This window comes from Mustela nivalis (assembly GCF_964662115.1).
Source record: "Mustela nivalis genome assembly, chromosome: 3".
Taxonomy (NCBI): domain Eukaryota; kingdom Metazoa; phylum Chordata; class Mammalia; order Carnivora; family Mustelidae; genus Mustela; species Mustela nivalis.
In genome coordinates, this window is record NC_139022.1 from 88,617,601 (window position 1) to 88,632,340 (window position 14,740).

The 14,740-nt window shown below is 33.4% G+C and overlaps 1 protein-coding gene across 1 annotated transcript in view; it reads right to left on the reverse strand.

Moving 5' to 3' along the window:
- CWC27 (CWC27 spliceosome associated cyclophilin) overlaps positions 1–14,740 on the reverse strand; it is a 201,168-nt gene that overhangs the window by 92,679 nt on the left and 93,749 nt on the right. Inside the window, exon 11 of the mRNA XM_082723092.1 lies at positions 11,344–11,447. Within this exon, the coding sequence (XP_082579218.1) occupies positions 11,344–11,447 (104 nt within the window). The remainder of the gene's footprint in view (positions 1–11,343; positions 11,448–14,740) is intronic.

The following is a 14,740-nucleotide window of genomic DNA, read 5'->3' on the forward strand; positions in this document are numbered from 1 at the left end:
AGATTCTTTTTTTCTATTCTTCCAGGTCTCCTCTCTCTTTTTGGGCTGAAATCCATATAGTTTTTTCAATTCTATCTTTCTGTTTATCAATGCTCTTTTTAGCTATGTCTAATATGTTATAAAACCTATTGAATTTTTAATGTCAACTACTATATACTTTTCATTTCTAGGAAATTTTCTGTTAGTTTTAAAATCTTCTTGTTCCAAGGGACGCCTCAGTGGCTCAGTGGGTTAAGCCCTGCCTCCTGCTCAGGTCATGATCCCAGAGCCCTGGGATCGAGTCCCACTTCGGGCTCCTTACTCATCAGGGAGCCTGCTTATCTATCTGCCTCTGCCTGCTTGTGCTCATTCTCTCTGACAAATAAGTAAATAAATAAAATATTTAAATAAAATAAAAATAAAATCTTGTTCCATATACTTTTAAACATTTCTTTTCTTGAAATGTATTACATATACTTAATTTAACATTTAGCGTCTAAATAAAAAACTTACTATATTATTTGTGAGTCTGATCCTATTGTCTGTTCTTTCTATTAGCTTTTTGTCAGGTACTTGTATTATTCTGTGTGTGGGGGGGGGGGGGTGGTGGTTATTCAGAGCTATTCATTTTCTTCTGAACTGTCTCTGAGCACAGTGAATGAAAGCAGCTTTCTCCTGAAAGGATTTGTGTTTATTTGTATCAGACTACTTGGGGGCACTAAGGATCCAGGACTGTTTCAAACTAAATTTTTGGCTGGGAGATTCTGAGGCCACCCAGGCAGGATGAATTGGGGCTCTGAAGTGATGAGAAAATTTTCTTATGGCTTGAGTCCCTAGGAAATGCTCTTGGCACCAAAAGAGTTAGTAACCAAAAGAGTTAGTTACTACCAAGACAGATAGTTTTCCTTGTAGATCTTTGATGGGAGTGAGATGATTCTGCTTATTTTTAATTCTCCCTGCCACTAAGAAGAAGGATGTTTGGGCTCCCAGCTATATGGGATAGTCTTCTATTAGACACTATCTACCTTGAGAAAACCTTGGGTTTTATGTTATGTCTTTGTAACGCTTCAAAAAACAATTGTCTAGGTCATTCGGTTTAGCAAATGTCATTAGGGTTAAAGTTAAAGCCAGACCTAGTGTTCCACTTATTCTCTTAATTCATATTTACTAATTCCCTGGTTTGGGTATTTCTTATTTTGTTTGTTTGGATAGTTTTTTATTTGTTTGTTTTGCAAGTTCCCAAGATAATGTGAGAAAATGTTTTTATATTACATCTAACATATTTAATTGTTTTCAGTGGGAAGATCAGTTTGGACTTTTAATCTGCCATATTGCCAGGAATTAACATTTTCTAGAACACTTAAATTTTTTGCCAGTCATCGCAAAATTACATGTTTAGTCTTTGAAAAGAGACAAGTATGACATTAATGTGCTCTTTAAAAAAACTCTAGGTTTGTACAAAAGGTTTTAGAAACAATTATTCTCACCAAAATCAAAGTAGATTTTAACAAATACCAATTAAAACTTTATAGACTGTATCTCCTCAAGATTGGATCAAGTTGAAGAACAGAGCTATGGAAGCCAGAAGGCTTGAGTTTGCTGTGTGATTTTGGGTAAGCCCCTTAATTGGTTGGCCTCTGGCTTTTTATGTATATGATGAAAGGGTAGGACTGGATGTTCCCTTCAGGATTAAAACTGTATGATGATTGCACAGAAGTATTCAGTGTAAATAGAGCACAGTCAAGATCAGAGTTTCTCATACTCAAGACATTCCTTAAGGCCAGTCTACTTTCACATTTTAAACATACAGCAGCATAATGCTTTAAATAAGCATACTGGTGTGGCCATTAAATCAATATAAACTCCTTTTATACTTCAAAATAGAATCTTCAAGATTCTTTGATATCTTTTGACGTTCTGAGAACATCTTTATTCTCTTTGTCTTTTCTGGCATTTCAAATTATTGTAACTCTTTTTTTTTTTTTAAAGATTTTATTTATTTATTTGACAGACAGAGATCACAGGTAGGCAGAGAGGCAGGCAGAGAGAGAGGGGGAAGCAGATTCCCTGCTGAGCAGAGAGCCCGATGCGGGGCTCGATCCCAGAACCCTGAGAACATGACCTGAGCCGAAGGCAGCGGCTTTAACCCACTGAGCCACCCAGGCGCCCCAAATTATTGTAACTCTTAATATAATTTAGGTATTATGCGTTTTTTGCATGAAAAGTTACAAATACTCAAAAGCTACATCTATACTGTCTGCTGGGAGTATATATGCAGAATTTTGAAAACATACACTAAAAACTGCCAGCATATTGCATTAATTGTTTAAAAAAAATCAACCTAATACCACACAGATTAAACTGTCCAAAGTAAGTTTTAATGCAAGATATTCACAGGTTTACACTCTGAAGTTGTGAAAAGATTATCTTTTTCAAATTTGATTAAGTGCTGCAAGATGTGGAAGAAACTCAGCAGTCGAATGAATTATATGTTTGATGTCATTTTTGGCAAAACCTCATAAAATGTCACATAAAAGAAAAACATCTCATTTAAAATAAGGTCTTGACAGCAGTCTGGAATAGTTAACTCCAATCCCAAATAAGAATGCTGGTTATAATAAAAATTTTAATGATGATATTAGTTCTCCCCGTGAGACAATCTAAATATCAAAACAAAACAAAATAAAAAACAACATGTGCATATACCCACACACCCCTCGTCTGTTACTTTCTAAATAGGACATATTTGTAATTATTTCAGTTCATGCTCTGAGTACTGATTAGAATGTTTCCCTGAAGATTTATCACTGGCCACTTGACAAATGAAGAAGTGGCAGGTTACCCCAGCCTATGTCAATCAATACTTTTTTGTTGTTTAGTATTAATTCATGAGAGGTATGAATAATGCCCATCAGCAATGGAAATGGAGTCCTTGGGTGTCAGTGGCCTCACATAAATAGAGCTGAAAACGGTGGGAATTTTTAATCTTCCAACTACATTTATACACTCTTTATATCCATCCTCCTATATATCCTGCTGATATGAGTAAATTAAGAGAAAGAATACCTCTAAAATCAGGTTGTTCTCTTAAGAGTTATCTCAATTTCACTTGCAAAGTTTTTTAAAAAGCATATCAAACAAGATTATGATAAAATAACATTATGGAAAACAATACACATGTTTCTGACATGAATATAAAAAAGTTGAGAAGAACAAATATCACATAGTTAACCATTGTTGTTTTTCGCAGAAGTATTATGGAGTGATCTTTCTTTTTATCCTTTATGCTTTTCTGCAGTTCTCATATTTTTGCAAAGGATATACATTACTCTTATCACTGGAAGAAATAATAAAGACCCCCTCCTTTTTTTAAAGAGACAGTTAAGGCCAAAGATTATTACTTACCTGTATCAATTAACCAACCTATTTTTACTGGTTAGTAACTGCAGTTACTAAAAATATAGCTGAAGGCTCTTGTCAAATTTCCTATATTGGAATTACATCTAACACCAGGCAGAAATAATGCTTCTTTTAAAATTATTTTAAGACAGTGAAGGGCTGCAAAGAGATACCCCTAACACACTGGCTCATTAAAAACAAAACAAAACAAACCCCCAACAACAACAAATGAGGATGACTAGTTAAAGTTCATTTTTCACTGCACATAAAATTAAATATACCCATAATATATGATTCTCAAAGTAAAGCTCGACAGGATTTGCTCATGATGGCTAGTGAAATTCTTGGTCTAAATGTGAGGGTATGCTCATCTTTACATTTGCTATCTGCCTTTAAAAATCTTTACTAGTTTTAAAATTATATTATTGAAAGGCATTGTTTAAAAAGGTAACATGCTTTCTGGCACATGAAGGTAGTGACATGTATTTAAAAAAATTTTACTTTTGAGACTGGTTATCCTGGCTACAGAGGGAGTCTTTACTTTTCTAGGATTTCTAAGAAATGAAGTATTTCATATAACTGAATATTTTAGAAATGAGAATCTTTGTCTTTAATTGAGCAAAATGATCAAAAAACATTTTTTTTTAACCAGTTAGGTTAGAATCATTGCCCAATCTCTGCCTTACTAAACAATAATAAGTATCATCTAAACCTTTCTTAATTGAATGAGCATCAATAACTTTAATACTAACATGCTTTCCAAGTATAATGAAGTAGAACAAATCCATAATATTGCACTCCTATTAGTTATTGTGCTTTATTACTTACTGTCAAGTGGTCGACTATCATGTCTTGCTGCTGCCATAATGAAGTCCCTAGCTGTGCCTTTCTCTCTCACTCTTTTTATTTTTAATTTTGTTTAATTCCAATAAAATAGTGAGCTAGCAAGAGTTTATATGCAGAATTTTGAAAGCATAACCACCAAAAACTGCCAGCATATTGCATTAATTGTTTTAAAAAAATCAACCTAATAGGGGCTGGCCTATGCTTTTGTTTGTTTATTTATTTATTTATTTATATTATAATTTTCAGGTATATTTCATATTCCATAACATCTCCCCTTATAAAGGGTATTCTCCATCACTTTTATTATTCTTTCATCTGTTCTGAACTTAGAACTGGACAATCAGTTTATTAGTACCATGCACAAAATAAGAATAAATAGAGTATTATTGATGGCTGGCCTGAGAGGCTTTCTATGATTCAACTGCACATATACTTTTACTTTACTACGTAAATAGCATTAAAAGTTAGCATAAAGATTAAGAGTAGAGTATGGGAAAAACAGGCTTGATACTTACAGCCTTCAAGAAAAAAAATGATGACTTGAATACCTAAAGGAAGTTAAGTGTTTTGGAAAAAAGTACCAGTTTGCTTAGTGAGAGGAATGAATTCTACATGGTATTAGGCACAACACAGACCTAGTATTCCAAAAGAGCTTCTGTTTCTTACAAAAACCAAGATTAAGCTAGTTTAACATCATATGTTAGATAGATGAAAAGTAGTCAACAACTATATACTTTTACAACCTATCAAGGGGCCTAGTCTGACTAGGGGCCCGAGTCTGAGGGGCCCTAGTCTGACTTAATCCAGTGTTAAAAAGAGAGTCTGATGAAACTTGAAATGGCCTGGTACAATTTGAGAGGTACAGAATACCCCAAGGATGTGTTCATGAAGAGGCTTTAGAATTCTTTCTTGATTTACAAGCTCAGATTGCCCTTCCTGCTCTAATTTCTGGCACTAGTCAGAGAATAGGTATTATGTGCTTTGAACTTTGAAAAGAGGATCTGATACCTTATCTCTCTAAAATTGATTAGAGAATATGTCCCAACCTGTATCTCTATGTGACTATGTTCAGTTTGGTACTAGTTTTGATGTGATAAAACTCAAAGAAACCTGGAAAGGACTTAGAGACATAATTTAATGAAAAGGATTATGTAGTTTATTAGAGAATCTGACAGAGCCAATCTAGGAAACCAACTCTATCTCAGATTAACTATCAGTCTTATTCAAAATTTGTATGAAAACCCCATGGACAGGCCTGGATGATTTGCACTGAGAGTACAGAGACTCCCTGGCTGTAAATAGGATTGTTTGGTAGCACATCTCTTCCAACATTGCTGGTATCTAAAGTATAACACTACATTCCTTGTTTACCTAAACTGGGGTGTTAGAACCTACTGCAGACTCTGTATTCAAGTGAATATACAACCTAACTGCTTTGAATTTTAGAGTCAAAATTACGCTATCATAAAAAAATTCCAATTGTTGACTAAAATAATGGCTTTATTCCTCGATGCTCTGTTTCTTTCATTTAGTGAAGCCTTTTAAAATAAAAGCCTTTAAACACATTTAGATGGCAAACCAATAGCAAAAATTATAAGGTTATATTTATGGAATGCTTTTCTTATATAGAGGTATAATCATATTTGTTACCCAACAATACCCTTGTGATATAAGGAATAGCAGACTGAGTTTTCTTGGGAAGACTAAAAAGAAAATGGATGGTCCTATATACATTTTTACTACATAGAGAAGCTCTGTTTTACATTGGTTTTCAAAAGATTAATAGGTTGGCTCAATTTTAACTATGTTTTCTTACTAGGGCAGAGATGTCAGGAGGTTTTGGGTTATGGACTAACCCAAAGAGCTGCACTTGTTTGGACAGGTATAGTTTGATGGGTTTGGACGTATGCCTATACCCATGGCACTATCACCACAATAGGTAATACCAAATACCAGTATCATTTTGTTCAATTGTATGGGGCCCAAAGTATTTATTGATGTAAAAGCATCAAAAGTATTTTATTTTCTGTCATACCAGAATTGAAGGAGTTAATAAAAAGGAAATACTTAATAGTAAAACACTATAAATATAGGAATAGCACATTTTATTTATCTTATATTTATACAGAGAGAAATAGATGGGACCTGATTTTAAAGTAACTTGCCTGAGGTGATAGAAGAGACTTATAAGTATAGCTATAGTTAAAATATAAATTCCTGTTTGCCTATATAAATCTGGCTAAGGATCTGGCTCAAGAAACTGGGTAAAGAGTATAAAACCAAAGGACTATCACTCTCACCAAAGGAGATTTCCTTAGACAACAGAAGCCCAGATAAAGTATCACATCTATTAGAACACTTGGCTAAACGCTAAGTGGGAGGCCTCCAACTCACACAAGAAGGCCAAAAATGGGCCGATTAAAGCACCAACATTAGAATACAAAGCTTTTTTGTTCTGATGGGTATCTTCCTAAGTACTTTTAATCTGAGGATATTACATTAAATTCTAAAGTGAAGTGGCAATGGTCAGCAAGTGTTAGCCAGATAACTTCATAAAATCAGGAAATACTACTGGATGCTTTACTTAAGCATGTAGACAAACTCACATATAAACCCTTTAACAAAGAAAATGATTATTGAAATGTAATTGTGAAAGCACATGAAAGGAATATTTATTTTGAAATTTTGATTTATGTTTTATTTATATACAGCTGTATTGATTACAGGCTTTAACTGCAACTAACACAGTATTAAAATTCAAAATTTCCATTTGTGGGATTTGGATAGGAAAAAGTGGAAAGCAAAATAGCTTTATCTTTCTCCTTACAAATTTAAAATTATTTTTATATAGCACTGTAAATTTATTAAAGGTCTTCTCATTATCTAATTTACTTCTTAGAAGAAACTTGAGGGGTACACAAAGCATTTTTCTATCTGGATTTATGGTAAGAAAATGGAATCACTCACACAGGCTTAAATAACTTCACTGCTAGTAAATGGACTTTAAAATCTCAATACATTCCTGTTTATTTTTTTAGAAGATTTAATAGTCTAAAGTATTCGTATAACCTTTAGTGTTACATATAATAAGCACTTAGTATTACTATCAAAATTACTATTAAAAATACCAAAATAAGTATATTTTTAGTCTCTCTGTATTAGTAAATGTAGTACCTGCATCCAGATGGAAATTCACATGGAAGACATGTCTACATTACACAACAGTTTACAAAACAAAGTATCTAAAAGCCTCTTTTTAATGCCAATTATTTCCTTCTAAGTTAATTGGCAATTAAATTTCTAGATATAGTATATAATATTCAAAAGACCAAATCATCTAGAGTTATGATAATACTCAGATAATTAAGTCTTGGATTAAAATAAAATGTTTTATAAAAGCCAGATATGCAGCCATATAGCCCAATTAAGAAATCTTTCCTGAATAGGTTCAGCTGATGTATGAAGGTATAGAGCCAAAGTCAAATAATACCTTCAGCTTCTTTCCCTGTGATGATCTTACTATGAAAATGCTTATGAGAACATTTGGATCTGTTCCCAGACTTTATATAGTTCTAACCATGGAGTATCTTTCAGCTGGGAAGATAAGCTAAGTTCTGACATTCAGAGATGCTTAAAATTCTGCTTTGTTTCCAAAATGCTGTGCAGTGATATGTCTCGTGGTGTCATTTTTAATCATGGGGCAAGAAGGAAAACTAGACTTAAAAACTCCATAGGGACATGTGAATTTCAAATATAATGTAGTGTTTGCTGAAATTCACAAATATTACATAATATATAATTTCCTAGCATCGGCCATACTAGTCAATTTAAAAAGTAAAATAAATTTAGAAGAAATACAATTCCAAGAAAAAGGTAATTCATAATGCATCTTAGATAGGGCCTAAAAGCAAATTTTGTTCAGCATTCTAATAAGATGGTGATAAAACAATATTGTTTCTAATAGCACTGTAAAATTATGAGAATCAAAATAAAGACTGACTTAGTGCCTAGGTCTTGGTTTCTTAGTGCCAAATACAATGGAAAACCAGAATTTTTTGGAGAAGTGGTTGATTTCAGGCCTGGAGAGGGGAAAACAAAAGATCAACCTGGAGCCTTCTGTGCTTAAAAGTAAAAATGTGCTCAAAGTTGGAAGCAAGTTGCAAAGACATAGGAGCCAACCAGAAGGAACTACTAATGACCAATTCTGGTACTGTATGAACAATAAAATAAATAATGATAGTTTGGGACTATAACACATAGAACAAAATAAATAGTCACAAGCCCAAATTGATATAAATAGGTAAGTAAATCTATAAATAGAAAGTGATCTTTCTTATAGAAGAATTACAAGTATTAAAAATCATGGGAATCAGGCAAATAAAAAATAAAAAGTAACCATTACAATATCACAGTAAATAACTGTTGTCTATAGGCAAGATCCACCAATGGATACTAAAATTAGTGGGGGGAAGCTTGAAAAGAAACAGGATAGATGGTCTCGAAGTATTTTTTCCCCAAATACTTAAAATCTCAAAGGGAAATGTAACAGCTCAACAGACACTACTTTAAGCTAATGATCCAGGTAGTATCATGACTAGAAAGACAACAGGTAATCTTATATTGCACTAGGAAGGACATATCATTTCTCTGGCAATCTTGCCCAAAAAATGCATAACCGTAATCTAATCATGAGAAAACATCAGACAAACTCAAGTAAGACAGTCCACAGAGTATCTAACCAGGACTCTTCAAAGTGTCAAGACCATGAAAGACAAGAAAAGACTGAGGAACTGTCACAGACTAGAGACTAAAGAGACACAAGGACTAAATGCAATATGGAATTCTGGATGGACAAATTGAACAGAAAAACGTTGTTGGTGGGAGAACTGGTGAAATTCTAATAAGGTCTGTAGTCAATAGTAATGTATCAACTTTAATTGCTTGGTTTTAATGATTGTATTATATTGATATAAGACCTTAACATTAAAGGTATATGGGAACTCTGTAACTTCTGTAGTTCCAAAATTATTTCAAAATAAAACAATAAAAAATAAATTAGTAAAATGCCCCACTTTTTGTGGAAGCGAATTTTTCGCTGACATGCAAATTTAAGGAAAATCCAGATATTTCTCAAAGATATAAGCAACATTAAATTCAGAAAAGTACTTACTAACTAATACAATTCTCTAACTATGGCATAAAAAAGATTTTAACATGGCTAATTTTCTCATAAGTAGACTGACATAAGCTATAGAAGAATCTTCTGTTTTGTGTTAAGAAATCATTCTAAGATTCAAACCTTTCTTTAATTGTATTTAATATTTCAAAGGCAGATCAAGTTAAAATAGCACTGCTTGTATCTAATATAAGCCTTAACTGTAGAGCACTATTACAATAATTATCTATTTCCAATTCTCTCACTTCTACTAGATCATAAACTACAAAGGCAAGAACCATCCATCTCTTGCCAACTTCATCCCTCTGGCCCTGCATGGTTCTTGAGACATGGGCATAATAATAATTATTAGCTCAAAAATGAATTAAAAAGTTCAAGTAAAGGAATTACTTTGATATATTTAAAATACTTTTAATTATTAGGAACAATACTCTGAGAAAAATACATCTAACCTTAAAAATAAAATAACCTTCACTGTACTTCTTTCAAATCTCGGTATTGTCAATATAGCTTGTTTCTCTTCTGGGTTATACTTTACCTACATGACCTAGTCATACATAAGTTTATCCTTTCTTTTAAATTCAGCTTATAATTTGTGTTATTATAGGTGAGTTAATTTTTTAGTAGTTTCATTCAAATATATTTCAGTGACTTTGACTTCGTTATTAAGTACCTGCCTTATTTACTCTAATAGTCAGTGGGGGATATGCTGCAAATAATATAAGCAATATGTCCTTTAGATAGTTATATGGTATTACTTTTGCTACTTAAAAAAAGTACTAATGCCTATGACTGTTCTTTATTAGAATATGAAATCTTTAAGGCTAGATGTGGCATCTTATTCTTTGATTTATCTCCAGTAACTGTGATAGAATCTGGTATATAAAAGTACTTTTTGGTATCCAAAAAGCATGAGAATACAGAAGACATATGCATAAAGCAGATTTGTTAAGCCAAATTTAGTACATATTATTAAAACTAAGAATAAAATTTCTGATCATGTTCACTGAATCTATAATGTAATTTATTACTGTGAAAAGAAAACAGAAGGTTCTAATCTGTTAATTTGGAAATTGGCCATTACATGTTTTATAGCTGAAACAGTTTTAAAATAAGAATCATGAGTGAAGCAACTTTTAAAAAGCCCTTTTAGGGGCACCTGGGTGGCTCAGTGGTTTAAAGCCTCTGCCTTTGGCTCAGGTCATGATCCCAGGGTCCGGATCAAGTCCCACATCGGGTTCACTGCTTAGCAGGGAGGAGCCAGCTTCCTCCTTTCTCTCTGCCTGCCTCTCTGCCTACTTGGATCTCTTGTCTGTCAAATAAATAAATAAATAAAATCTTAAAAAAAAAGCCCTTTTAGGCTTCTTAAAAATCATAGTAAAACAAGGAACACATTGAACCTGTATAAGCAACAGGGTAATATTTTGGTTGGTTTTGATCAGCTTTATTAGTATTTTAGATTTTCAGTGTCTTATAAACAAACAAATAAAAAACAAGACTTTATACTTCATACTACTTCAAAACAATGCACAAATGTTTATAGAAGTCCCAAACATAGGGCCTAAATGCTTTTCTTAATGTTTTAAAAGGTATACAATATAAAAAATGAACATTCCATTCTTGTGCCCTCCTAGATATGTGTTATGGTATTTAAGTTTTATCTGATGTCAAGTCTGTTAGTTTTCATTAAGCTTTTTAGAATAATAGTTATGATCATGTTTGCCTGAATTTACTTCTTAGACAAAAATCCTAACAAGAAATTTATTTTATTGGCTAACTACCCAAAGCAAGTATTAAAAAAAAAAATAAAATAAAAAGGAAAACTCAGGAAGGAAGGGGTAAGGAAAGAAGCGAAAGGGAAGGAAGAGGAGAAAAGGAAGAGCAGATGGAGGGAAGAAGGAAATGTACCAAGTGAAAATGAAAATCCCGATAAATATCCTTACCTTCACTTTTCTTTTCTGCTTGTTTTGCTGCATTTTCTACTTTTTTTTGTTTTGCTGCTAAGAGTTCCCGCTTTAACTGTCTTGCTTCTTTTCTGAGCTCGTCACTATAAAGCAAAAACAGTTATGTAAGTATATAATAGACTGAGAGAGAAAACTACTTAGCAAAAACAGGATTATTGGGGGCGTCTGGGTGGCTCAGTGGGTTAAGCCACTGCCTTCGGCTCAGGTCATGATCTCAGGGTCCTGGGATTGAGCCCCGCATCAGGCTCTCTGCTCAGCAGGGAGCCTGCTTCCTCCTCTCTCTCTGTCTGCCTCTCTGCCTGCTTGTCATCTCTCTCTGTCAAATAAATAAATAAAATCTTAAAACAAAACAAAACAAAAAAACAAAACAAAAAAAAAACCAGGATTATTGGTTTTCAGGTACACTAAATCTCTAAGAAAAACAAAATGAATAATGTAATCCATTTTGTTCCTTACATGTCTATTGTGGTATGGAAACATAGCCAAAGGATGTTTCAAAAGCTGCATTTTTTCATAATAGCAATATAATATGAATTACCTATAAAATATACTCCCTTTCAGATATTTCAAACCGAATAGATAAGTGATAAATGACCCACTGTTCTCCTTATTCAGCTGTGAATTTCATATTCTAGTTCCAGTTTAATAAATCATGGAGATCCTGAATCAAAGCAAAATTTTAAGAGATATTCTACTTTTTAAACATGGATATACATAAAAAGATGTGTCTTTAAAACTTGATGAATTCCTGAACTGGCACCAGTAGCTACCATTTATTAAGTAATTACATGCTAAAAGTGGTGCTAAAATGCTTTAAACTGAAATTGTAAAACTCAATTAATTCTGAGCCCATATAATACCACAGCTTGGCAAATAATTTCTTCTTCTGTGAAACCTAGCAGGCTGCAGTATTCTGATGATTAATAAAATCATATATTAAAGGTAGACAAAGATGTAAATACCAACTTCACTACAAGTTGTTATGTGACTAGTTTCTACAAGCCAGTTTTGGGCAGATTCACATACATGTGCTTTGTACCCATGTCATGAACCCTTAGAGTCACTTGTGGCCAGTCAAAACTTTGCATTTCATATCTGTGAATGTCTGGTATCCACTATTTAAGTAAAAGCTAGAATGGATAACAGATACTCAAAGAACATTGTAAACCCGAGTAGGTAACAAGTCTGGAAAAGGTCTAAAAGAAACCCAAGCCAAGCTTTTGTGGAATCTTAAGTCTAAACAGTTCCATACTGATTCAACCTTTGTGCTTGATCCCCAAATCTTATACTTTTTTTCCCCTTTTAAAACACTGTCCTGTATCAGTTACCAAACTGATAGGTCTTACAGTGTGTACCACTCAGTTCTTTTTCCCTCTTTTCCACATCAAACACATATAGCTTATATTTTCTATCTGGTTGGCCTCCAGGATCCTGAATTCTGAAACTTCCCTTTCTGATCAAAACCTACGACCTTTTTAACTTTCCCAGTCTTTCATTCCTATTGAACCTGTGCTCACTTACGTTAAAATGAAAGCCAACATCTTCATAGTTCATCATCCAACGTGCCTATTCTTACCCACCTGGCTCTCTAACCATTTTCACTGATATTCTCACCAGCACCTTTAATTATCTTGACTTGTTTGTCCTTATGAATATATCATAATCATGTAGAAGAATTTGTTCACAACAAGCTCCAGGAGACAAACCTCCAGAGAATATTATTTTGTTAGATATAAGATGTTGCCTGAGAATTTGCCCATGTAATGAGTTCCCCAGGTGATTCCAACATGCATTCAGGTTTGGGATCCAGTACATTAGGACCACCCTATAGCAATTATCTTCTCTTCCTTACAACTCCAAGCACTCCTACTTCACTGATCCTTTCATTCAGCCAACAAACATACTCAAATTTCCCTGGACTCTGCTCCAATCAAGTGATTATTATCTTCACCAGAGGACTCCTTCCCTGAAAGAACAGTTTATGTATAGAGTCTATTTTCTCAACCTTGAACTTCTTAATCTCTTGCAATCTACCCTTCTTATACTCTACTGAAACTGTTTCTGTATCAACCAAATTCAATGGTCTTTTCTCAGGCTTCCTTTTCCTCTTTGGATTCTCTACCATTCAGTGATACTGTCTTAATTACTTGCTCTGTTCTCAGCCTGGAATTCTTGGCATTTTTCTCATTTCCATACCCTGTACACTGGCATTTTTATCTAATCCCATAACATCAAATATCACTTTTATATATGTAATTTCCAAATCTAGATGTTTCATCCTGATTTTTTGGTCCTGCATTTCTGACTATGCATTACAAATCTTTATGTACATTAGTGCTGTCTAACAGAAATATAAGGTAAGACATATATGCAATTTTAAGTTTCCTAGGAGCCACATTAAAAAATGATAAAAGAAAACAGGTTAATTTTAACAACTTATTTTAACTCAGTTAATTTAATTATGTCCAAAATATCATTATTTCAACATGCAACCAACATAAAAATATTAATACTATATTTTATACTTTTTTATATTAAATGTTCTAAATCTGGGACAGGCCATCTCAGTTTCAACTAGCCACATTTCAAGGGCCAGGATCTAGATGGACAGCAGAGGCTAGACACTGCCTAATTACAAACTGTGTTCAAACTTGAAGTCATCTCCTCCCTGCCCAAATCTGTTCCTTTTCCGGAAGTCTCTATTTGATTGTGGAACCATTTTCCTCCTAATGACCAGACTTTAAACTTCCTCTGGGACTGTTCCCCCACCCTTTCACTGAATCACTGTCAAAGTATGTCATTTTCCAATCTCTCTCATGTATAACTATTCCTCTTGATTCTCAACATCAGTGCTTAGTTTAGGCTCTCATTATGTATTCCTCCAATAAATGTAATTACTTCCTATTTCTTGAAGTTATATGAGCACAGGGAATAGCAACCACATCTTTGCTCTATCCACTAAACACCATTATCTTTTCTTTTATACTATTTTAAAAAAATTTTAATTTGGTAAGTAATTCAGAAATTTAGATGTTTTCTTTGAGGCAAAGCTTATTTTGAAAGTTTAATATGAAATACTGCATGATGGCTGAACAAACTAGTTATGAGAGTAATCTGAAGTATGTAAAATATGAGAGACGATGACAGTGTATACTGTCACAGAGGCAGTAAAGCACAATAATCAAAAGGATTCTTTGAGTTCAGAAAGTCCTGATTTAAAGGCTAATTCTATCACTTAGTATCTGAGTGACCTAAGAAAAATTACTTAACTTCTCTGGGACTCAGTTTCTTCAACTATAAAATGGTTTAAGATATTTAAAATATTAGGCACTGAATACATGTTCAACAGATGGTAGCTATTATTATTTAGATCATG